Genomic DNA, 25,053 nt, shown 5'->3' with positions numbered 1-25,053 from the left:
TTTTTTTTTTTTTAGGTTATTTTTGCTGTGCACCTAGTTTGGCCTCAAACTCATGATGCTCTTGGCCAAATGTGGGATTTACATGGCTGTAAACGGTGCTGGAAGCTGGGAATATGCCTAGGTTATTTGCATGCTTGCCTGTTATGCATGGAGACCCTGAGTCTGATTTCCAGCACTGAGTATGGGCACATACCCTAATCCTAGTATTGGGGAGATAAAGACAGGAAGACCACAAGTTCAGGTTATTTCCTTGGCTACATAATACTCATTTTTAGTGATTTTTGTGTATGTATGTGAATATTTGTGTATGCCTAGGAAGGCCAAAAGAGGTACTGCATCCTCTAGTTCTGGAGTTCTGGGACGTTGTGAGTGCCCTGATGTAGGCTGGGAACTGAACTTGGGTCTGAGCTCCTCAGGACCAAAAGCTGAGGTTCTTGTTTCTTCTCTTCAGGAAAAAGGGCAAGGTGTGGTGACCACCTCAGAACTCAGGAGCCACAGACAGGCTCTGAGTTCAAGGCAGCCTGATTAACATAGTGAGTTCTAGACCAGCCAGACTGTCTCAAAAACAGATTTTTTTTTTTTTTTAAAATGAAAAAGCCAAGACTAGTGCCAGGTTTTAGTAGTCGTGTTCTGTGAGCTTGAGACCAGCCTGCTCTACACAGTGAGTTCCAGGACAGTCAGAGCTACATAGTGAGTCCCTGTCTTAACAAACAAACAAAGCAAAACAAAAACCAAGTGGTGTTGGTGCATGCCTTTAATCCCAGCACTTGGGAGCCAGCTAGGGCTCCTTGGTGAAACCCTGTCTTCAAAAACCAAAATCAAGACTGGTTAGTTTTATTTAGACAGTGGAAGAATGATAAATTTTGCCTTCAACAAAATAAACTTTTCCACACAAGTCGGAAAAGTTTAATGGTAACTCCGCAGGAGAATCTGAAATGTTAACAACATGAAGTATGTCACCCTTGTGACTTCATGGCAGATGACCCAAGGTTAAGTTTCTAAAAACCAGAGGCAAGAAACAACCTGGGTTGTAGCAACTTTAGGCTTCAAAGTGAAGCCAGCAGGTTGTCTTTGTCTTTGTTACTAGTGCCTTACAGGTGTGACAGAGACACTGACATCAGCATCGTGGGTCCTTGGAGCACTGACGAGGAGCACCAATGCACAGCCCAGCTGTGGAGTCTGGACCGCTCTCAGGCAGATCTAGAAGAAGATGATTTTCTTGTGCTTAGAGTTGGGGATCTGCCCCTTGGACTTCAGCCTCCGAACAGCCTCCCGCATGTGCTTGGGCTGCAGTGGTGGCATCTCTCCCCACTTCTCACACACATCCAGGGCTGGCATGGGGAAAGAGATAGCGTCATTAACATAAGGTTTACTAACTTGCCACAGAAACATACCAATATATTTCCTTAAGAAAGCTTCACAAAGTCTATGACGCTGGCTTTAGTTATACCCCACAGGGACCGGGTCACAGCTACAGGGAAGAAAAGGACAAGGCAAGCTGGAGACGAGCAGGGAGAAGCAGCCAGGCTTTCAGGGAAAGCTCTCAGTTGGTATTGCTATCAGGGCACTCCTGTCTTCTTACATTGCACAGCACAAGCAAGGTCTGCTGAGGAAAGATACACAACTGTTTGTCACCCTGGGCTAAGGAGAGGGATTCCCTAGACGGTTTCATCCCTGCTCTCCATCCCCGCCTACCCAGTGATAAAATCTACAAGAGTAGCCATGCTCTCCTCAAGACAAGGCTCCCTACAGGATCAAATTTTAGTGTGGCTGGAAACTACCAGAGACCCTTCAATGACCTGGTAGACACTCTTGAAAGTGAGATCCCCATGAAAGCAAGAATGTTGTATAACCAACAATACGCACCTTCTTCTACTACCTCCCCCACAAAAACTTTAGAAATTCCAGACATGGCAATCACAACATTCTGGGACACAGAGGTCCCCGTGATAGACTGGATCAGCTTGGAAGAAAGAAAGAAGAAGACTGTTAAGATAATCAGTGACGGCTTTGGAATGTAGTACAGGTGCCTACATGCCACACTGAAGGCTGTGTGCTAAAACTGAGATTATTAGAATAAGATGCTTGCTGCTCTTCCAGAGGACTAGAGGTCAGGTCCCAGCACCCATACTGGGTGACTCACAACCACCTGTAACTGCAGTCAGGAGATGTGATGTCCTTTTCTGTCTTTCATGGGCACTCCTGTACATGGTATATATACACCCACAGATACATCAATAAATACAAAAAGAAAAACGCCCCGCAGGATTACTGTGTGCTATGACTTGCCATGCCTGGCATACATGCCATGCCAGGTGATGAGAGAGGTGATTTTATCTTCCCTCCTAATTAACATTACTCACTCAGATGAAGACACAGCTGTGGACTCTAGCGTCTTCCTAACACGAGGGGAACACACTGGGCAGTCCATCCTTACCCTTTTAATGGCTGCCTTAGGGAAAGCTGACCGGCGATACATTTCGTAACGGTTCAGCTGCTCCTCAGAAAAAGAAGAGACGAGGATTCTAGACAAAGATTCAGATAATTAAGTTGGTTAATGAGAATGAATACTAAAGGCATAAGTCAAAAACAGCAAAGCCCAGGCCAAAAACAAACCAAAATGTATTTCACGGAGTTGGTGGCTTTAGGCTTAGTGCGCTTGAGGATGGCATCTCCACTCCTCAGGACCTCTGGGAAGGGGAAAAGGGCACACTTTCCTTCCCTCAGAGACAGAGCTGCTGCGTGTGGCAGTGTGTGCCTGCTCCTCCTAAAAGACTTAGCAGTATGAGGACAAAGTACTGTATTCTAATGCTGACTTATTTCACACTGACAGTGAACATCTAATACAGAAATTTCTGTTCAAATCAGGGTTCTTCAATGTTAACATGTTTAGAGGAAAACATTCAAATTATGTATAGTCTTTAGAACATTTTTGAGACATGATATACCTCAGGTTAGCCTCAGAAACTTGAGTTTCTGATCCTCCTGGCTCCGCCCTCCAGAGGGTTGGGATTACAGTTTTGCTCAGTGCTGGATCCATCACAGGGTCTCCTGCTTGCTCTGCAGGTAATCTACAATAGCCTCAGCCCTGATATTTTAAATTACTGAGTCTATCTTCTATGCCTATGTGGTGTATGTATGTGTGGGGGACACATGAAAGACAACTTGAGGTAAGCAGTTCTCTCCTTCCATCATGTAGGTCATGGGTATGGAATTAGGTTGTCAGGCTTGATGGTGAGTGCCCTATCTGGTGGGCTGTATCCTTTGGGCTAGAAGAGGGCAAAAGATCTCATTATAGATGGTTGTGAGCCACCATGTGGTTGCTAGGAATTGAACTGAGGACTTCAATTGAACTTCGAAAGAGAAGACAGTGATCTTAACCTTTGAGCCATCTCTCCAGCGTCCTTTTCCTTTTTTTTTTTTTTTTTTGAGCTTACCTATGTGAGTATGTTTGCTTGTGTGTGTGTGTGTATGTGTGCACATGTGTGTGCAGGTGCCCACAGAAGGCAGAAGAGAGTGCCAGATCCTTTGGAACAAGTTAGAGGCATTTGTGAGCAGCTTGACATGTGAGGGCTGCGAATCCTGTTAGCACAGATGGCTCTTAACCTCTGAGAAGTCTCTCTAGCCCCTTCTATTCTTTATAGTTAATTCTTTTAAATAAATAAAAAGATGGCCAAACCAATTTTAGAAGATGAACTAAGGGTTGAATAGGAAATTCACAAAAATCCAATGGCCAATCAAGATGGAAGAAAATGAACCTTAAGTATTAATCAAGGAACTTAAACAACTAAACAAGATCACAATGTTTATAAATCAGAAGATATGCTGAAAATCCTTTGAAACACATTCAAACTAGAGTTTATATAGCTGGTTTATCCTAGAAATGGATAAGATGTAGAGATATGTCCAAAGATGTATCAGTGTTGTTAAAAGAAATAATAATTTCAAGAGTCTACCTAGAATAGATAAAGGGGTTAATATGAGTCACACACAGATGAGATGCAGCACAACCAGATTAAATACACAAATATATCCACATCTATATTCTTGGAATAAGATTCAGCAGCCGAATTTTGGGTCTTTTTTTTTTTTGGTATTATGAGTTATCTGTAATGAGCCCATATCATTGCCACTCTAAAAGTCAAGCTTTTTGAAGAAAATGATGACTTTGATGTATAATGATAATCACTAATAATGAGAAACACTGACTAAATGTAATGTTAAGAACAAAACATTTTGAAACAGCAATTATTTAATATTCTTATATTTACACATTTATTTTGTGTATGTGTAGGAGCATGCCTATATTTGGAGATCACAGAACAATTTCCAGGGACTGGTTCTCTCCTTACAGTGTTGTTTCCCAGGATCGAACTCAGGCCATTAGGCTTGGTGGCAGGCATCTTTATCTGGCAGTTTGCTGACCTGAAATTATATCCAGGCATAGTTAGTGGCTAATGCCTGTAATCTCAGCACTAAGGAGACTGAGGCAGGAGGATCAAGAGTCAGGACTAACTGAAACCTCATGAGACCCTATCTCAAAACAAACAAACAAGCAGCACATAAGAGCGAGTGCAGAGCTGAGTTACAGCTTTGGAATGGAAGTTAGAAGAGACTCACTGCATCTTCTGAATCTCATCCTCGTCCACTTTCTGCTTCTTCTCTCTCTTCTCCTTGGTGTCCAGTTTCAGCTTTTTGGCTGCAGGAGTAAGTAAAGACGGGTCTTCCCTCTCAACTGCTGTTAGATCTGAGACGTCCTGGCTCTTGATCTGGGAAGATGGACAGAAACTGTTACATGTTTGGTATACTTTTCAGCCTTGGGCAAGGCCAGCAAATGCCCTCCTCTTTCCAGCTCAGTCGATCTGTTTATGCAGTAGCTGTCTAGTTCTAGGCACTGCCTACACCATCGGCACTGAGGGGCTGTCTGTCTCCTAAAGGAAGATTATAGTCCAGCTGGAGAGGAAAATGAGTAGTCCAGTCTTCCAGCTGAGCCAATTACATAGATATCCTGTATCTGTTTACCAAGGAGCCAAATCAGCACTCCCCTACCTCATCCCACAGACATCAGCACAGTCCTCCATCCAGCATGTGTCTTGGGAGTACCACCACCTGCAGTGTTCCGACCCTTCCCACTACTAGACTAGAAACTTTGTTTTTTGAGACAGTCTCTTTACATAGCCCTGACTGTCCTGGAATTCACAGTGTAGACCAGGCTGGTCTCACAGAAATCTGACTGCCTTTGCTTCCCAATTGCTAGGATTAAAGGCCTGTGCCACCACCATCAAAGTCTGGAAACATTTTTTCTTTGTGATTTAAGACAAGGTCTTATTTTGTAGCTGAGGCTCCTGGCACTCCCCTGTCCTGCCTCCTTGCTGGGATTATAAACTTGTACTACCATACTGAGATTAAACTAAAAACTGAGAGATGGCTCAGAGGTCATGAGCATTGGCTACTCTTGCAAAGGATTCGATGACCAACAATCACATGACAGCTCAGTCATCTGGTTCCCCAGTTTTAGAGGATCTGATGCCTTCTTCTGACGTCCACAGGGACCAGGCACATACATGGCAAACATATGTACACAAGGGCAAAACATCCATACAATAAAAAAATTTAAAAAGCCCAAACTTAAAATAATGTGTGTGGACTTGCAAGTGTTGACCACAGGGCAATCTTTGTGGAGTTGGGTCTCATCTCCCTTTATGTGGGTTCTGGGGACCACACTCCAGTTCCCAGGCTCTCGTGGCAAGCCCCTTTACCTGCTGAGTCGTTTTACTTGCCCTGTGCTTTAAAAAAGCCATTATTTACTTTTCTCTCCATATCAGCACTCAACAGTTTTACTCGTGACAGATGTAATCCAAATTCTGTTCTACTAACTGATCATGTAATCTTAATATACCAGAACTCATTACTACGATTTAACAGTTCCTTTAAAAAGAGATTCATATTTAAAAACTCGGAAATTCAGCGAGGGGGAGTGAAGGCATATATCTGACAAACCTTTCAACTTAGTTTCAGTTACTGATCTATACATATTTACCAACTTTTGCGCTTCAGAATTTTATTTGTTTTCTTTTTTGAGACAGGGTTTCCCTGTAGCTTTGGAATCTGTCCTGGAACTCCCTCTGTATACCAGGCTGTCCTTGAACTCACAGAGATCGCCTGCCTCTGCCTCCCAAGTGCTGGGATTAAAGGCATGCGCACCTGGCTTGTGCTTCAGCTCTTCAAATTTGTCCTTAACTTTCCCCTCTTTTGTTCTCCTTTCTTTGCTTTTTTTCCTTTTTTTTTTTTTTGGTAGTTGGGGTAGAAGCCGGCCTTATTTTGTAGCTCTTGAAGTCCTGGAATTTATTCCTTCTACTTCAGCTGCCCGCATGAAACATTCAGCTTAAAATTTTCTTCTGAAAACAGTTTTGCTGCCGATCTGTGTCAGAAGGGTCACAAGCTCAAGGCCAGTCTGTGTTAGGGAGACGCTCCTCATAAAGAAAAGAGCAAAATTCCATAAAGTTTTGCTACGTCTTCTTTTTCCTGACTGTTATTACTGTCAACATTTTGAGGCAGTTGCGTTGGGAAGTCCATTTCCATCTTATCTACTTGTCATTCCATGAGCTCTCAAAGTCAATTCCAGCTCTAAAGCTCTGAGATTTTATCTGCAGAAATGGAACCGAAAGAACGCTGAGGTTCAACTAGGCAACAATGCTTAGCTTTGGAAGTGGCACAGTTGATGGTTTTGGTGGCCTTTCGAGGCTTCTGGAATTTCGTATCCAAGACACTGATTCAATGCACTATGAAGGTAGGGGCGGACCGAAGCAGCACCGACAGGTCCTCGACCTCCCCGTCCCCAGCCCCTCAAGGTTGTAGACACACAATGACTCGCGGTGAGTTCCAGTTCTCCTAGCTACGGAAGCCAGGAAGCAACTCGGGTGCTCCTCCAGCCTTATCCACAACTGGTACCTACCTCACTTTCCTCCACCGCCGCTTCTTTCAAGTCCGCGTCTCCATCCCCGTCGGTTTCCTCCGGGATTCCCACAGTGTCGGCGGTCGCCGGGACCCCAGGAGTAGTCCTCATCTCCTCTGACTCCGCTGGCTCTCCGCCCTTGTCTGTGGGCGACTCCCCAGGGTTGTCCATCGCCGCAGAAGCGAGACAGAGGCCACCGCAGCACAGCCAGTTGATAGAGTGAGACTGCGAGCTGACCGGCGGAGCCAGGGTTTACGGCTGGTCGCGCCTAGATGACGTCACCCCACGGCTCCTCGGAGAGCTCATTTTCAGAAGCGCGTTGCTGGCCCAAGGGATTCCTTTAAACTGTGTTTTCACGAGAAAGGAATTTAGAAGCGTGGATCCTCCGCTTTAGGGAAGAAGCGTTTTTGAAAGAGCGTACATTCATTTGCGGAGAGACTTCTTTTTCTTCTTCCTGGAAATGCAACGCCAATTAATCTTTCTTTAACTTGACTACTTGAAAGCAAAGTCGGGGAACCGAAGAAAACGCAATCCCGCCGCTTGCCTAGGGCTGAACAGCTTCCGGCAGGGACCCAGCCTTGTATTTTTCGAAAGAGAGACCACGGGCTTGTGTTCACCAGGGAATTGCTAGGGTTTCCCCTCTGCTCCGCAAGCATCTCCAATCCAGCAGCATTTCCAATGCTCTCATTCAACGCCTCAGTTATCGGTCACCTCGAGTCAGTCGCCCCTTCCCGACTGCACGTTTTTTCCACTCCACCAATACTCAAAATCGGGACTGGTCGTCCAAATCTGACTTAAAAAAAAAAAGTTTGATTAATTTCACGACAACTAAGAGGAAGTTCCTCTGACCGTTTCACTGAAGCTGTTTAGGATGGAGCGCGAGGAAAACATTTTTTAAGTTGTTTCATGTGTATGTTGTTTTGACTGCGTGTATGTCTGTGCACCACATGCGATCATGGTATCCTGGGAGGCCAGAAGAGGGTGTCGAATCCGCTGGACCTGGAGTTACAGACTGTTGTGAGGCTCCATGTGGGTGATGGGCATCACACTTGGCCACTCCCGTCTCCCATCCCTCATTCCCCCCCCCCCCACTTTTTTTTTTTAGAGAAAGGGTCTCACTACATAGCCTTGGCTGGCCTGGAACTTGCTATGTAGACCAGGCCGGCCTTAAACTCACAGAGGCACACCGGCTTCTGCCTCCCGAGTGCTGGGATGGCATGTGCCACCACGTCCGGCTATTTTAAAGTTCTACGGTCTTTCCTCAAGGAGGCACCAGAGGACGGGATTTTTCACGTCTGGTTCTAGGTCTCCGCCCCTATTCTGTATTTAATCTATGAGTCTTGAATGGAATTGGAAACACAGGTGCGTGTTGCCAAATTTCTCTGACTTCTACAGTGCCTGAACAAATTGCCATATTTCCAGTCGCACGAGGTCCAAACCTTTGGGAAGGCGAGCACGTCAGGAGGCTCCCAGCGGTGCGCCGCGAGTGTTCTCTCCGACCTGTAGAATGGGCGGGCGCGCTGGGCGTGGACCCCATCTCCGCTGGGCTCCGCTCGGCTCAGTCACCTGCACGGCGGCCGGAGCCCCGCCCACTAGGTGGGCAAGGAGGCGGGGCGCGGGGGCGCGGTGACGCGTGACGCCGGATCCCGGAAGTGACGCGCCGCGGGGGGGGGAGGCACAGGAGGCGGGGGAGGGAGAGGGGGTGGCGTCCCCGGCCGGTTTGAGGGGTGCGTTGCCCGGAGACGGAAAGTTTGGGAGCTGCAGCAGGCTCTGCGTGGCCCCCGGGTGGGGGTCCGAGGAGCGGCGGCCCTGGGGATGGGGAAGGAACAGGAGCTGCTGGAGGCGGCCCGCACCGGGCACCTCCCGGCCGTGGAGAAGCTGCTGTCCGGGAAGCGGCTCTCCTCCGGCTTCGGCGGCGGCGGCGGCGGCGGTTCCAGCGGTGGCGGCGGCTCGGGGGGCGGCGGCCTGGGCTCTTCCAGCCACCCGCTCTCCAGTCTGCTGAGGTGAGTGCGCGCGGCGCGGGGCGGCGCGGGGCGGCGGGGCTCGCAGCCTGGACGGCGCGGGCTCCCTCGAGAGGTCGCGGCTCCAGGGGCGCGCGCGGCGCAGGCCAGGCTCTCGCATCTGGCGTCGGCGCTGCGGAGAATGGGGGGAGTGCCCAGGTGGCAGCCCACGCCGCTTGGCACAACCCGGCGTCACCCTCGCCCGCCGTGGGGTGCCAGCTGTCGCGTCTCACAAAAGCGACTTCGGAGCAACCCGAATTCGCGGAATCCCTCTCACATCCTGCAGGAGCTCCCACGCCGCGCAGAGCCTCGCGACTCCCCTGGAGCACATTCCCCTCATTTCCTTCTCCCTGGAACTTGGAACGTTCCACTGGGCTGTGCGGGACCCGGCTTTTGTTTGTTTTTAAAATTGCTTCAGCATTGATTGCGCACGAGGTGTTCAGTCTTTGAGCCTCTCTTGGACTTGAAGCTCTATTTGTTGTCAATTTCCTTATAGTCACCCTCGCTGGGTTCGTCCAAGTGGCGTCTGCTCATTTCCCCCGGGCACTTTCTCGGTAAGAAATCAAGGTTGGGAAAGCCTTGTTTAGGAAGCTGAGGTGCGTTCAACTTTCTGATATCTGTTAGACTCTTGAATCCGGGGTTGCAAGCGGGGGGGGGGGGGCGGGGGTGTCACTCTTTGTCGCTTACAAGGGGGATTGGAAGGAACGCTTTGTCAGAGTGCATGAAATGTGTTGGTTCAGCTGCGCTTTCGTAGCAGTTTCTTTTCCTTCCTTGTTCTTTTGAGGTTTTCAAGAAGTGGAAGTTCATTTAGCAGGCTTCGTTGGCTTTTGTTCCCTATTAGTTTGTGTACCTTCAGTTTGAGTGAGCTTGGAGAGCTTGGACCCAAGAAGCCCAAGGCTCCACGAAACAGTCAGGTATCCAGTACTAAGTTCCGACCTACATCTTCTCAGGAAGATTTTAAGAAGCATTCCAGAAGAACCCTCCCCTTCCTTTGGGGAGGAAAAACCCCAGTCTGTTGGCTGCGATTTCCCCAGTCCCTTGAACAATACTGGCTCATAGTAGTTGGCAAAATTTGTTGAATAGATAGAAGTCCTGATTGGAGAATGATCGTTGTGTGCGCGATGGAGGCTAGAAGTTGACATTGGTGTCTTCCTCAATTGCTCTCTATCTTCTCTTTGAGACGGTGTCCCTCACTAAACCTGGAGTTTGCTGACTGTGCTAGATTGGCTGGCCAGCCAGTCCCAGGGATTCCCCTTGACCCTACCCTCCCAGTACTAAGGTTACAGGCACATACAGCCATGTTGACTTTTCTCCCCTTCCTTTAAACATGAGTGCTAGGGTTCAAATCTAGGGGCTCCTGTTGGCTAAACAAGCTCTTTATGGATTGAGCTGTCTCCTCAGGGGATCATCCGTCTCTATATAAATGGGTGGTAGTCCTTACTGTTAGAGGTTAGTGCTTCAGAGTAGGAATAGGTTGGAAGTCCGAACCTCAGGGAACGGTGTACTTAGGCTAACTTTGACGTCGATCCGTCATGTATAGTGAGAGTGTTCCAGGTAAGCACACCCTGCTCAGAGGCATGGAAAGGAGACTTGCTTGGTGTTTGTGGGCTACTCCGAGAAGGTCCTGCTTGGGATCTTGAGTAGTTGGACCCCTTAAGGGTAGATAAGAAAGGACTGGTACACTGGTCGCCTTTCCTGTTGACAGTCCTCCTCACACTTAGGTTCTCAGTCCCCACATTAGTGCCTGGAGACAGAGGGCAGGTCGTTCAAGTTAGGGCTACTACTGCTGCCATGAGACACCATGACAAAGGCAGCCCGGGGAAGGAACGGTTTATCTGACTGACCTTCCACATCCTAGTTAGCACCAGATGGAGTCAGGACAGGAACTCACACAGGACAGGAACCTGGAGGCAGGAGCCGATGCAGATGACGTGGAGGCACTGCTTACTGGCTTGTTCGTCATGATTAGCTCAGCCTGCTTTCTTACAGAACTCAGGACCACCAGCCCAGGAATGGTACCACCCAAAAGGGCCTGGTCCTTCCCTCATCAATCACTAATTATGAAAATACCCTACGGTCAGGTCTTATTTTCTCAATCGAGGCTCCTTTCTTTCAGATGCCTTTAGTTTGTGTCAAGCTGGCATAAAAGCAGCCAGCACACAGGTGCTCAGCAAGTAAACATTGAGTGCATTTTTTTTCTCTTTCTTTCCTTCCCTCCCTCCCTCTCTCCCTCCCTGCCTCCTTCCTTTCTTCCTTTCCTCCTCCTCCCCTTTTTCCTTCTTCTTCTTTTTATTTTTATTTTTATTTTTATTTTTATTTTTTTTGACAGTGACTGTGTAGCCGTGGCTGACCTGGAACTCGCTATATAGGCCAGAGTGACCTTTAGCTCGCAGAAGTCTGCCTGCCTCTGCATCCCAAGAACTGGTATTAACAGTGTGCACCAGCAGGCTTGTTTTTCAATTTCTCCTGTACTGTTTTGACATCCAGCAGTTTTGGTGTCTAAGAGGTAAGGGAAAACTACACAAGTTTGGAGGTCCCTCTAATGAACTGATGAGGTAGTACTTGGAGATTTGCCAGAAACGCCCTAACGGCCACACTACTCTGCTGGAGGAGTGTAGACTTCTGCCCTCACATACAGTCAGGTTCCTGCTGGTGTTCCCTCAGGGCCGATGAGATGTATGAGAGCGAGCTGCTGTGTCGTTGAGCAGGACAGTGAGGTCTGTCAAGCGCAGTGGTTTTGCTTTGGGTTTCCTGCCGATGTTTCCAGTTTCTGCCATCAAGCATGCGTGGTGTCTCCCTTCCCTAGAGTCACAGAGCTGCTGGGCTCCTCATTGGCTCCTGTGACTAGTAGAGGCCACAGATGTCCGTGAGCTTCCTAATCTCCCACTCTGTGACTTTTAGAGGCAGGGAGGACGTTTAGGCCCTTGTTACCCTAGGTGTGTCATTAATTAGGAATGACTTGCTCAGCTACTGAAAGAGGTTGAGGCCATGCATTTACATAACCGCTAGGTCAGCATGTCCCCTCTGCAGGTTTGGAGATGGCGGAGATGCGTTCCCTCAGGTATCCAGCCTCTTCCTCTTGCTGGGAACCCTGAGTTGTTATTGGAAGCTGCGGACTCCTAGTTTGACGTCTTGACTTGTGTCAGAGGACATATCTATCCTTGCTCCTTAGTACCGCAACTGCAGCCTGCCTTCCTCTGGCAGTTTAAGGAGCTTGTGGCTTCAGTGGATATGGTGTTGCGAATCACACGTGTTTGTTTCCTCATGTATTTATGACCCCCCCACCCCGTATGTATTCTTTGTGTGTGTGTGTTCATGGGGCTGCATGTATACATATGTGGAAGCCAATGGTGAACCTTGGATGTCATTATTTTAGGTGTTGGTCCCCCCTTTTTTTTTGCTGGCAGGGGAGGAGTGTCTCTCAGGATTCTTCTTGTTTCCTTCTCCCCAGCCCTGGGTTTGCAAGCAGACACCGCCAGCACTCCTGACATTTTTATGTGGGTTCTAGGGAATTGAACTTGGGTCCTCATGCCTACAGGGCAAGCACTTTACCATCTGAGCTATCCCCCTCCCTCCCAGCCCCTTTAGTATATTCTGAAGTTAGAAAATGCTCTCTTTTCTCCCTGCATGACTTGTCTCTTAGGGAGTCATCTTCTACTTGGGTTTTCACCTCACACAGTCTGCAATGGCTCCCGTATCCACAGATCTTGCCAGCTCTGGGGGGCACGTCCTGTAATATGTAGTAGTTCACCGTCCCGTCCTTTACTTGCCTCCCTTTCATAGCTCATTTCTTTGGTCTGTTTGCTGGGTAGTTTTTTTTTGTTTTGTTTTGTTTTGTTTTGGTTTTGGTTTTTGTCAGCTGACACAAGCTGGAGTCATCTGCGAGAAGGGAACCTCAATTGAGAAAAGTCCTGATTATTAGCCCACTGTGAGCAGCGCCACGCTGAGCAAGCCATATGAAACAAGCCAGTAAGTCGTGCTCCTCTGTGGCTTCTGCTTCTGTTTCCCATGCTCCTGCCTCCAGTTCCTGCCCCGACCCCCTCGGACCCCGCTGCCGGGGGATGGAGTGTGACCTGAGAGTTCTAAGCTGAAGTGAGCCCTTTCCTCCTTATGTTGCTTTCGGTCCTGGCGCTTATCACAGTACTAGAACCCCTACCCAAGAACCTGCCACTGGCAAGTTCTCGTGCTGCGGTCCTCAGTCACCGAGAGTGTACTTGAAGCGTAGTGTTAAGAAAGAGCATTTATGGACACTGCGTTCCCCTGGCTCCTGTGTGTTTACCGTCCCTTATTGCGGCGTAGAGCACTAGACTGAAGTCAGTTGTCTAAATGCACCGTCCGCTGCCGCCATGGACCGGTCCCTTGATGTGTAGACAGTAACTACTTTGATCCCCGCTCTCTGTAAGATGAGGATAATATTACCTGCCGTAGATGCTGCCTTGGGTAAGAAATTGTACCACAGTTCCTAACACATCCTGTGCAGTCGCAGTTAACTGTCCTCTGCTCATCACGCAGCCTCTCGTGTTGCACTTGTTACGTGCAAATCGCTGTGTGAGACACATTTCTTTTTTCTTTCTGTTTTTGTTTTTGTTTTTGTTTTTTTTTTTTTTTTTTTTTGCTTTTTGAGACAGGGTTTTTCTGTGTATCCCTGGCTGTCCTGGAACACACGCTGTAGAGCACACTGGCCTTGAACTCACAGAGATCTATCTGCCTCTGCCTCCCAAGAGCTGGGATTAAAGGTGTGTACCACCACCCAGCAACACGTTTCGTTTTATTTCATTTATTTTAGAGACAGGGTCTGATGTAGTCGAGGCTGGCTTTGAACTCATAGGTAGCCACAAATGACTGAACTTTTGATTCTCTAAGTCCTGAGTGCTGCTATATTATAGGTATGTTCAACTGTGCCCCCACTGAGACACATTTTACTGGTTTCTTTCATGCTTGGTGATTTCTCTCTTCTTTGAGAGGTGGCGGATTAGAAACTGTCAGTAGGGTATGGACCTGCATAGGCAGACATGTAAATGCCATTCATTAACTGCTTTGTTCCAGGCCAAGCGATTGCTAGATGCAACACTAACATAAAGTAGATGCCATGTCAGAGTTAGCCCTTCTCACTGTATGTCCGGTTAGCTTATAGAGTTTACAGTCGTATAGTATGCCTGGGACAAACTGACAGGATGGGGCGTGTAGCCGAATGTACACACGCGCACCTTAGTCGAGTCATGGCTAACAACCCAACTAACTCGACCAATGACTCAAATGACTGTGGATACAGAGGTTTGAAGCTCTCCACACCTGAGTAGGCCCAAAACACTATTGTGCTATATCTTAGTGCTGTTTATTATGAGTTTTAACCAATAAATAATGATTATGTTCAGTAGATGTTTAACTTTCTAACAAATATAATGTTTGTTGCTTTGCTAATGATCAGTAGATTAGCCAGTTCTCCAAAGTGCTATGCAGATCCTGCACTGCATGGAGTATATTTTGCATGGAATAGGCTCATTTTCTGTTTCCCAGATGCACATCATAGCTTGAGAACTGGGGATAAGACAGCCTTTAAACTTTTTACTTAGGATGCTTTTAGCCTCAAGCTCATAACAGACATGAAATTTTCCTGAAATGTAGTCAGCCATTTTTAGGTTTACAGTGAAACTACTGATTTCCAAGAAAGCAGTTTATGTCTAAGAATACAGTAAGATGTAGATTAAAAAGCTGAAGGCCTGGTGGTGGTGGCCACACCTTTAATCCCAGCACTTGGGAGGCAGAGGCAGGCGAATCTCTGTGAGTTTGAGGCTAGCCTGGTCTATAAGAGACAGGCTCCAAAGCTACAGAGAAACCCTGTTTCAAAAAACAAAAAACAAAACAAACAAAAAAAAAGCCGAAAGGTCAGAGTCTGTGAAACATGAAAATATGGAGAGACTGAGGTCATTGCTAAGACTGTGAGCTGCCTCCTGAGCCATGAATCGGTATATGTGAGAGGAGAGGCAAAGTGAGCTGCATCCAAGGGTCACACAGAGAAATACAGTCGCAGGTGGTGGTTGTGAAGGCGACTTTGCCACAGCTGAAGAGATCTGAGAAGCTATGGACAGTACCAGTAGGTGTAGTTTTCAGTCCTTACTCTGCCATCATGTGAAAACAAACATACAAATGACGTTAAACGTGTTTAGCATCCTGAGAGGAGAACACTGACTGTGTAAGACGGCAGAATGGGTGATGTGGTGTGATCCTGTGAATTTGCCTCATTTAAGTTCCTGCTCTAGTCAACGCAAAGGCAAACAGGAGAAAGACCCCAAAATAAAAACAAATAAAACCCACTTTACAAACCAGGACACAGCCAACTCCTAGGGTAGCTACCCCCTCCCCCAATCTTTCATTAAACTATCTTCATTTAGAAAGCCTTTTTTAGGTGCTAGTGTAACACTGAATCCAGGGTGGCGCATATTTTAGGCAGGTGCTCTGCCACACAGCTACAACCCCAGCCAACCAGTTTGTAAAGAATTTACACGAATGTTCTGCCTGTATGTGTCTGCACCAGTGCATGCCTGCATCCCAGTGGAGGCCAGAAGAGGCTGTCAGGTCCTCCAGATCAGAGAATGCTCTTAATGACTGAGCCGTCTTTCCAGTTCTAAGAACTTCTTAGGATACTTTTTTAAGAATTTGATCTTTCTTAAGTTTGGAATTGAGGTATCTTAGTGTTTTCTCTAAATGAGAATGGTTACTTTGTTCAAAACAACAAAGAAAAAAGAAAAGGGGTAGCCATCCTGGCACTACGTGTTACTTTATATCCAGGATCTTGGCATCAGAATGGAGTGCAGGGCTGGAGTTTGCTGGTGCCTGTCAGGCCTGGGCTTGACTCTGATCTTTGCTAGTCGGAAAGACAGTCTAGAGAGTTCTGCTCTTTGTTTGGTTTTCCAGACCGGGTTTTCTGTTTAGCCTTGGTGGTCCTGGAACTAGTTTTGTTCCAGGCTGACCTCAAATTTAGATATTCACCTGCCTCTGACTCACTAGTGCTGGGATTAAAAGTGTGCACCACTGCCTGACTGTGTCAAACCCTTCCCCTTCAGACAGTTTCTCTGTACAGTTTGTTTGTTTGTTTGGTAATTTCTTTTTAAAGACGGTTTCTCTGTGTAGTTTTGTAGCCTGACCTGAATCTTGCTCGCTCCAGACCAGACTGGCCTCCAACTCACAGAGATCTGCCTGCCTCTGCCTCCGGAGTGCTGGGATTAAAGGCGTGTGCCACCTCCGCCCGGCTGAGTGTGTCAGTGAGTAGAATAGTATGTGTAGCAGAATGCGGTTGATGTAGTTAATAAGTCTGTGCTTCCCTTTCTCCAAATTCCGCAGCTGAGTTCAGTTTTTACTACATTAGCTACAGAGCCTTGTGGTGTGAAATTTGATTTGTGCCCTGGTCAATTCAGCCTGTTCACTTGTCAGAAGAGCTCAGGGACCAGCAGACGTTATATCCTTTCCAGAAAACCCCCCTTGGTCCCCTTCCTGAGTTGGTTCATCCCAAACAGCTTTGAATTTGGGTTTTTGAGAAGGAAGTTCAGGCCATTTCTGCCCTTGTCCTTGGGAGGAAAATAAATTAGGTTCTGTATCTCGCAGACACCAGGGAAGCCCCCAAAGTGGACAGTAGAGGGCTTGTGTTTGGAAACCATGCTCCCTGGCGGATAAAGGAGCAAGAGCTCCTTTCTGGAGTGTCCCGGGAAAATGTTTCCCACATTGATTTCCTAAAGATTACGGGGAGATTTTCTGTGGTGTAGAAAATTATATTGTGTAATGTGTTGTATCCATAGAACATCCTCAAATAATTTTGGTGTGGTTAGGGTTAGTGGTAGCAACGCAAGAAATTATATGGTAGGGCTTCCAATTTATCCTTTCTCAGTAATTTATAGATCAAGTTCATTTAGTTTACAAATCAAAAAGGAGTTTTTAAAATAAGTCAGTTGTCTGTCTTAAATCCAGTTGTGTCCGCTGGCCCTGCCACTGTAGTTACTGAGCCAGTGGGGCGGATGTGACCTAGGAGGCAGAGCTGCCTTCAGGCTGCTGCCCTGGAGTTCAGGACATCAGTCACAGCTTGTGACTGAGGCAGCTTAGCAAACTTCTCCAAGCTGTCTCCTCATAGGTAGAGCCAACCTGGACGGGTCTGTCTCTCTAACATCAGATGAGTCGAAACAATATGCAAGGCATGTCCAACCTAGCCTGTGTCCAGAGGTTAATAGACCGTGGCTGCTTGATCATCCACGGTGAGCGCCATCCAGATGTCGCCACCTTTGATGAGTTGGCCCCATGAGTCTGCTTGTGAAGGACCTGTCTTTTACTGTTGTCGTTGTAAACTGATAGTAATTGATATTACAGGCTCCTGATTCTTTCAGAGGGAAGAAATCTCAATCTTCAGCCCACCCCTGACACTGTTGCTCTATGTAGCCCTGGTTATCCTGAAATTATTATGTAGACCAGGCTGGCTTCAAACTCAAAGAGATTCAGCTTCATTTGCCTCCCAAGTTCTGGGTCTAAAGGCGTGTACTTCCATGGCCATCCTAGGAATCTCATTTTTAAAACATCAGAGTGGCAAAGCTAAGCCAGGTCTTCAATCTCTTGCTTAATGTTCAGAATTGCTGGAGCTTTGGGGTTGTGGAGTGTACTGGCTAGTTTTATGTCAGCTTGACACAGGCTGGAGTCCTCAACTGAGAAAATGCCTCCGTCAGATTGGCCTGTGGGCAAGCCTGTGGTGCATTTTCTCGATTGATGGTCAGTATGAGAGGGCCTGACTCACTATGGGTAGTACCCCGCTGGGCAGGTGGTCCTGGGTTATAATGAGAGCAGGTCGAGGAAGCCAGTAAGTAACACCCCTCTTCCCCCCATGGCCTCTGCTTCAGTTCCAGCCCCGAATTCCCTGGATGATGGAATGTGACATGGAAGTGTACGCTAAGATAAACCCTTTCCTCCACAGGCTGCTTTTGGTCATGGTGATTACCACAGCACTAGACACCCTAACTAAGACCTGGGAGAGTGATGTAAGCCCCTCAGTGGGATTGTGAGTCCCTAAAACAGCGTGACTCTCTGGTGTCCGGTGACTGATTGCATTCACTGTGACAGGGACCGGGCAGCTGCATTCCAGTTGCAGCCGGGTTTGCAGCACAATAGTTGCTGCTGACTGTGGAAATATAATTTCACAGCATCTAAATTGTCTGGTTCTTTGTTTGCTTGCTTTTTGAGACAGGGTCTCACTGTGTAGCCCTGACTGTCCTGGAATTCACTGGTAGACCAGGCTGTCCTCGAACTCACAGAGGATTGTACCACTGTGCTTGGCTTAGAGCTTGTTTTATTTGGGGGTTGTAGACATCTACTTTGTTGTAGAAAAATGTCAAAAACACAAGAACACATACACACACAAATTATAATTCTACCACCTAAAGACGTAATGGTTGCAGTTGTGCTGTTCATACTTGGATTTTTTGTGCAAATCTTTTTTAAACATGGAAATGACATTATAGTGTTAGTAACTTGTGTCAAACTTTCACATAAGGTGTTATGAAAATGGCCCTGTGTCTGGGTGGTGGTGGTGGTGGCACACACCTTTAATCTCAGCTCTTGAGAGGCAGGTGGATCTCTGAATTCAAGGCTATGCTTGTAGTAGGAAGGCTGCTCAGCCCCAAAATAATCACACAGAAACTATATTATTTAAATCACTGCTTGGCCCATTAGCTCTAGCTTATTATTGGCTAACACTTACATCTTAATTTAACTCATCTCCCTTAATCTGTGTATTGCCATGTGACTGTGGCTTACCAGCTGTAGTTTCAGCTGTCTCCAGCTGGGCTACATGGCTTCTCCTCCACTCCACCTCCTTTCTCCCAGCATTCAGTTTAGTTTTCCCCTCCTCCCTGAGTTCTGCCCTATCAACAGACCAAGACAGTTTTTTTATTCACCAGTGGTATTCACAGCATACAGAAGGGCATCCCACATCATAAGCTGGTCTACAAAGCAAGTTATAGGACAGCCAGGGCTGTTAAACAGAGAAACCTTGTCTAGAAAAACAGAGAGATAAAAACCAAGCAAATAAGTCCCTTCTTTATACTCTTCAGCCTTGTTTTTAGAGCCTTAGTGATATCTGTGGTATTTAGGAACTTTCATTTATTTAACCCCCTTCCTCCTGTGAGACATGAGTCGTCGTCGTCTTCTTCTTCTTCTTCTTCTTCTTCTTCTTCTTCTTCTTCTTCTTCCTCCTCCTCCTCTTCCTCCTCCTCCTCCTCCTCCTCCTCTTCCTCCTTCTTCCTTCTTTCTTTTTTTTTCTAGACTCACTCTGTAGACCAGGCTGACCTCCAACTCACAGAGATCCACCTGCCTCTGCCTTCCAAGTTCTGGGAATAAAGGTGTATGCCACCACCACCTGGCTTTAAAATTTTTTATTGCATTTATATTGTGGGGGTTCAGAGGAAAGTTTTCACTGTTGTTTTCCTTTTGAGACAGGCTCTCACTGTGTGGTATCTCTGACTGGTCTGGAACTTGCTATAGAGACCATGCTGGATTTGAACTCATAGTGATCTGCCTGCCTCTGCCTCCTGTGTGCTGGTATTAAAGATGTGTGCTATCATCCTACCTCAGAGAACAACTTGTAAGAGTGGGGTCTCTCCTTCCACCCACGAGACCCAGTGATAGATCTCATCAGGCTTGTGCTTGGCAGCTTCACTCACTGAGCCACATCTCTGTCCTGAGGGTAGGGCTTTTTTCCTTAAAAAAGTGTGTGTGTGTGTGTGTATGTGCATGTGCTTGTGCACATGTGAGCGTTCATGTGTCTCTGCATTTGTAGAGACTAGAGGATGTTGAGAAGTTAAGTGATTAAGAGGTCTGCTTGCTCCTGCAGGGGACTCAGTTCAGTTCTCAGTACCCACACTGGGCAGCTCCCAGACACTTAACTCCGGCTCCAGGAGACCCAACACTGTCTTCTGGACTCCAGGACTGCATCCGTGCACATATCCCCACACAGACAGACGTGTACTCATAACTGAAGATAAAAGTGGTTTCTGTTGTTTTGAGAAGAGGATGTTGTTGGCCTGGAGGTATGGCTCAGCCATTAAAGGCTAGGCTCGCAACCAAAAATAAAAGAAGAGGATGTTGGGTCCTTGGATCTAGATGTGCAGGAGTTTATTACAGTGGGTTTGAGGATCTGAACTTCAGTTCTTATGATTAAAATTTTTCTTTTAAAATTATTTTATGTACATGGGTGTTTTGCTTGCATGTATGTCTGTGTACCACATGAATGCCTGATGCCCATAAAGGTCATAAGAGGTCATTGTGTCTCTTGGAATTGGAATCACAACCAGTTGTGAGCCATCATGTGGGAACCTGGAATTGAAACTGGGTCCTCTTGACAGCTGAACCATCTCTCCAACCCCTGGTCCTCATGATGATGCATCATGCACTTTAAGCACCAAGCCATCTCTTTAGCCAAACATAGGAGTTTTAGTGGTCAACTCAGGGTTGGCATGTTGTTCCAAGGCAAATGTTTAGAAGGCTGTGAATAACACATACGTGAAGCTCTGCACTCGCAGTGAGATGATGTGAACACAGCAACTCTCACTCGCGCTGTTCTAGCTTTTAAAGTGGGTAATTACACATCTGCAGCTTCTAAGCCTCAGTGCGGTGGGGTCCATCCTTTGTCATGGCTGCATATTGCTCCTGTCTCTGTTTGGTGGTAGCCAGGAGATCATGCAAGCCTTTATTGAGTGTTCTCTGAGCGCTGTGTCGTAGGATTAAGTTTGCCAGGCAGGAAGTGTTTGCTCACTAGGATAAGTAAAATAACTTTTTAATTACTGCCCCTTAAAATTTTATTATCTATTTATTTATGGATGGAGATAGGATCTTTTGTAGCCTCCAACTCACAGAGCCTGATCTTGAACTTGTGATCCCCCCGCCTCCCAGGTGCTAGGGTTGCAGGCATGTGCCACCATGCGTGGTTCATTTGTCCATTCTCGTGGGTGTTCGTGAGTTTCAGCTTTGCAGCAGCAGTACAGATTCCCTATCACGTTCCTTTCAGTTGTATGGAAAGTTTAAAGTTTCAACAATGCTAATTTTGTTAAGGGACATAGTTACCCCCACCTCGGATGGAACCCAGAATCTCATGCATTCTTGGTAAGCACCCAACAATTGAGGTACATCCCCAGCCTAGGAACCCTTTATTTAAAAGTAGTGACCCACGCCTTTAATCCCAGCACTCAGGCGGAGAGGCAGGCAGGCAGATCTCTGTGAGTTCTGGCAGTCAGGGCTCTGTTACAAGAGAAACCCTCAAAAAGCCAAGCCCAAAACAACAACAAAAACAGTAGAGACGAGGTGGGTCTGTGGTACCTCGTGACCCTAGCTACTGTGGATGTTGAGGCAGGAGGATCACAGATTCAAGACCTGCATAGGCAATTTAGCAAGACCCTTCTCTAAATGAAAAATATGAGAAGGGCTGGGAATATAGCTCCATGGTAGAATGCTTGCCTAGTGTGCCCAGGGCCGAGCGTTCAAGTCCTAGTACCACCCTCCCCCAAATCAAAATGACTTAAAAATGGAAGTTGTTCCTCTTATTTGTGAGAAGGCAGGCGAAGTGGTGCTGTTGAAGTCTGTCAGATAACCAGAAAGCAGAGCCCAGTTAACTGGACACCAGGCCTCTGTGGGCACCGTATGCCTGCATCTGAGCCCTGTTCATCCACCGGAACAGCCTTCCCTTGTTTCCCTATACCTGAGCAGTCATTGTGATTTCCTTTTCTGTTTCCTTTAAATGTGTTTCATTTCTCAAGTCATTTTTTCTGAATATTAAGCTTTTTACTTATAAAAAAGTCCTAGAGCAGGCACGCTTACAGAACTGATCAGCTCAGGCCACTTAACTGAGCACCTGAAAGACTCTTGGATGCCCCAGGGTTTCCTTCTGCATCTTAACTTACTTTGTTTTTGTTGAGATATGGTCTCAGGTAGCCTGGCCTGGAGCTTACGTAGCTGAGGGACTTTGAACTGATCTTCCTGCCTCTACCTTTTGAATGCTGGGATTACAGGTGTGCACCACCACTCCCAGCTCCGGTTCTGGCTTTATCCCTAACTATCATTGTTTTGGTCCTTGGGTCCAGCCTTCTTGGGGTGGCCATCTTCCCCAAGAAGCCAGTGTAGAGCCTGGCCCACCCTGTAGTGTTTATGGTTGTCAACTCTCCAGACCACTGCAGGTGGCTGTGTCAGCAGGTGGGTGTGAACACGTGTATACGTAGGTCACCTTTGCACTCATTGTACTTGGCTCTGTATCCCTATTTTATGTTTGCTTTTGTAACTCTCGCTCAGTGGTTATTCCCACTTTACAGCTGAAAAGACGAAGGTTTAGAGGGGTTTTAAAGTGGCCAGCTCGGGGCCACACAGAAGAGAGCAGAGCCAGGAGTTCCTGCAACTCCCAAACTCTGGATCTCAGCAGCTGTTGGAGCACTTGGAGAGCTCAGTAAAGCTCTACTTAATTTCCTAGAATAGTTGCTTTTACATACCTTACTCCATGTTGCGCCTTTCACCAACATTAACTCATTTTGTCTTTGTAACAACTCACTGGTGAAGGGCACATGCAATGCCACCCAGGTAGCAAGCTGCCGGGAAGTGGGAGGCTTGGTTCTGAACCCAGGCAGACTGGCTCCAGCCTTCTGGCTTAGTTACTAAGCACCTGGGAATTCTTTCTTTTTCCCAAGACTGGAACACAGCCCTGCGGAGCACGTTGATTATGTAAAATTGGATCAGCTCATTTCTTTCTAACCACTGGCCGTTTCTCTGGGATATAGGAAAGTTGGATGGAGAGATGTCTTTAAATGTACGCCAGCTCTCTGGTTCAGAGCATGTGCGGAATGATGCTCTTGTGGCACAGGAAGAGGGAGAAACCTCCCATATGCCTCTCTGAGAGGCCTTGGTTTCCTCAAGACAGGTTCATGGAGCCATGCATCTTACCTGGGAGAAAAGCCAGACTCCTCCGTCAGGTGAAAGTGGTTAAGGTTGATGAAATGCCAGGTACACTGGTGTGGCCAAAGTGAGTTCAGGGAAGTGAGTCTGAACCGCTAGTGAGAAGCCAGAGGCGTGTATGTGTGCGTGCATGCGTGTGTGAATGTTTGCACATGCTCATAGCTGCACACTGTGTATGGGTATGTGTGAATGTGTATGTGTACACACACTCATACCCATGTACCACATGTGCTCTTGTTTGCATGGGTGTGCTCTTGTAACCACACACTGTTGTGTGCTTCTGCGCAGCTATTGCTTTCTGCTCTCCCTTCTCAGTTCCCACCCTTAGTCTTTACAACTGGGTCTTGCTTTCTCAAATAATAATTAGTCTTCAGAAAATGATCTTCAGAGACTCTAATCTGCCTGGGTCAAATGATGTGGCTAATAGTTGAAGCCTGGAGTTGTGAGATGGGAAATGTTGTTTGCCATAATCCTTGCTGTTTCAATCTTAAGTTCTTCAGTGAGAGCATTAGTGTCCATTTTACTGATGAAATTCAAAGAGGGATTGCGGCCCTCCTCCCCACGTGGCCCTTAGGGTTGTCGTGTGTGGAGCTCACAGCTCCTGGACTGATAGAGGAGACTGAGTCAGAGGCTGGAAGCAGCCCCTGGGTCCTGTATGGTTGGCAGTCATGGGGCGCACTATTACTTTACCTAGCAATAAGGACAGCTCAGATGTGGAAATTGGCAGAGAGTCTGGATTTGTCACTTGTAATCTGTTGCTTTCTCCATAATTGTCCATATAAGATCCAGCTGGAGACTCGTTTCCTTGCTAGTCGCTCCTCAGCTGTTCATTTTGCTCTCATTATCAGACAGAGCAGATTTTCAAAAAGGCGTTTAAGTCAACAGCTCAGTATTTATGGCTTTGCTTTACTGTTTAGCAGTTTTCTCTTTTTAAAGAGTGCTTAAGAAATCGGACCCAGGGCTTGTTTTCAGATAGGGTCTCACTGTTTTACTGTAGCCCATGCTGCCCTCTCATTCTACTGACAGCCTCCCCGGAGCTGGGATTACAGGTATGCACCGTGTGTGTGTGTGTGTGTGTGTGTGTGTGTGTGTGTGTGTGTGTGTGTGCGTGGGGAGAGAGAGAGAGAGAGAGAGAGAGAGAGAGAGAGATAGGTTGATTCAGAAGCTGTGTAGTTTAGTTTAGCCTGGCCATGAACTGCCTTGCCTGTATGCTGTAGTACAGGCTGGACTTGAACTTTTAATCATTCCTCATTGCCTTCCAAGGGCTACTAGTGCAGGTTTGTGCTCCTCCACCCTGATAAGGAGGCTCTCAACAACTTTGCAGTTCATTTACAAAGGGAACATTTGTGTTACAAGTACTTAACCGCGTCTCATTCTCTCGTCAGGCGCTTAGGAAAACCTGATTTTTTTTGAGTGACATTTCACAGTCATTTAAACTTGTCTTTGATTTCCCAGAGGAGTGTGTGTGGTTGTATGATTGTCATGCTGATAAAGAGGCAGTGATGAAGCAAACTCCAAAATTGTTTTTGTTGAAAGAACATAGAAACTGATTTCCTCTTTTTAAAATTTATTATTGTGTGTGTATGATGCATATATGTGGGTACACATGCTGCAGTGCATGTGTGGAGGTCAGAGGGCACCTTTATGGAGTCCATTTTTTCCTTCAACCTTTATGTGGGTTATGGGGATCAAACTCAGAACTCCAGTCTTGTGTGTCAAGTGTCTTTACCTCCAGACCCATCTCAATGGCCTCAAACTGATTTCTTTATTTTTTAAAGACTTGTTTTAAAAATGTTTTAAATCATGTGTGTGCGTGTGTGTGTGTGTGTGTGTGTGTTTCCATGTGTGTCCCGTGGGTATGTGCATGTGAGTACAGGTACCCTAAGAGGCCAGAGGCATCCGATCCCCTGAAGCTGAAGTTATAGACAGTTGTGTGCTGCCTAAGAAACTGGAAACTGAACTTGTGAACCTAGAAACTGAACTTGGGTCCTCTGGAAGAGCAGCCAGCAACTGAGCTATCTCTACAGCCCCTAATAATGACTTCTTATGTGTTTAGCTGCTCAGTGGTGGTTCACACCTTTAATCCCAGCACTTGGGAGGCAGAGGCAGACAGATCTCTGTGAGTTTGAGGCC

General features: G+C 46.9%; 2 protein-coding genes across 8 annotated transcripts in view; one reads left to right on the top strand and one right to left on the bottom strand.

Annotated features, from left to right (window-relative positions):
* Nucleotides 1-736: 736 nt before the first annotated feature.
* On the bottom strand, nt 737-8,531 carry Taf11 (TATA-box binding protein associated factor 11). Of its 2 annotated transcripts, XM_087898389.1 has the most exons (6): nt 8,395-8,531; nt 6,956-7,744; nt 4,621-4,769; nt 2,438-2,525; nt 1,867-1,963; nt 737-1,331 (listed from the first exon to the last, which is right to left on the bottom strand). In XM_087898389.1, exons 2-6 carry the CDS (start codon nt 7,124-7,126, stop codon nt 1,201-1,203), a joined length of 636 nt encoding a protein of 211 aa, XP_087754515.1. In that variant the 5' UTR covers nt 7,127-7,744; nt 8,395-8,531; the 3' UTR covers nt 737-1,200. The 2 variants fall into 2 exon arrangements, with proteins under 2 accessions (XP_087754515.1, XP_048307138.3); XM_048451181.3 differs by lacking the exon at nt 8,395-8,531 and having other exon boundaries at nt 6,956-7,947.
* Nucleotides 8,532-8,648: 117 nt separating this feature from the next.
* The window catches only part of Anks1a (ankyrin repeat and sterile alpha motif domain containing 1A), a 160,948-nt gene continuing 144,543 nt past the window's right edge, over nt 8,649-25,053 (top strand). For 3 of the 6 annotated variants that reach the window (XM_085679893.2, XM_085679890.2, XM_085679892.2), the window contains exon 1: nt 8,649-8,958. In XM_085679893.2, coding sequence (XP_085536019.1) covers nt 8,771-8,958 — 188 coding nt within the window. In that variant the 5' untranslated portion in view covers nt 8,649-8,770. The remainder of the gene's footprint in view (nt 8,959-25,053) is intronic. The other 3 variants (XM_085679891.2, XM_085679889.2, XM_085679888.2) reach the window with 3 other exon arrangements.

Source organism: Myodes glareolus, chromosome 18 (assembly GCF_982192425.1).
Source record: "Myodes glareolus chromosome 18, mMyoGla1.1, whole genome shotgun sequence".
Lineage (NCBI taxonomy): Eukaryota > Metazoa > Chordata > Mammalia > Rodentia > Cricetidae > Myodes > Myodes glareolus.
Note: the sequence above shows the minus strand (reverse complement) of the source record. Positions and strands in the feature narration are given on the sequence as shown.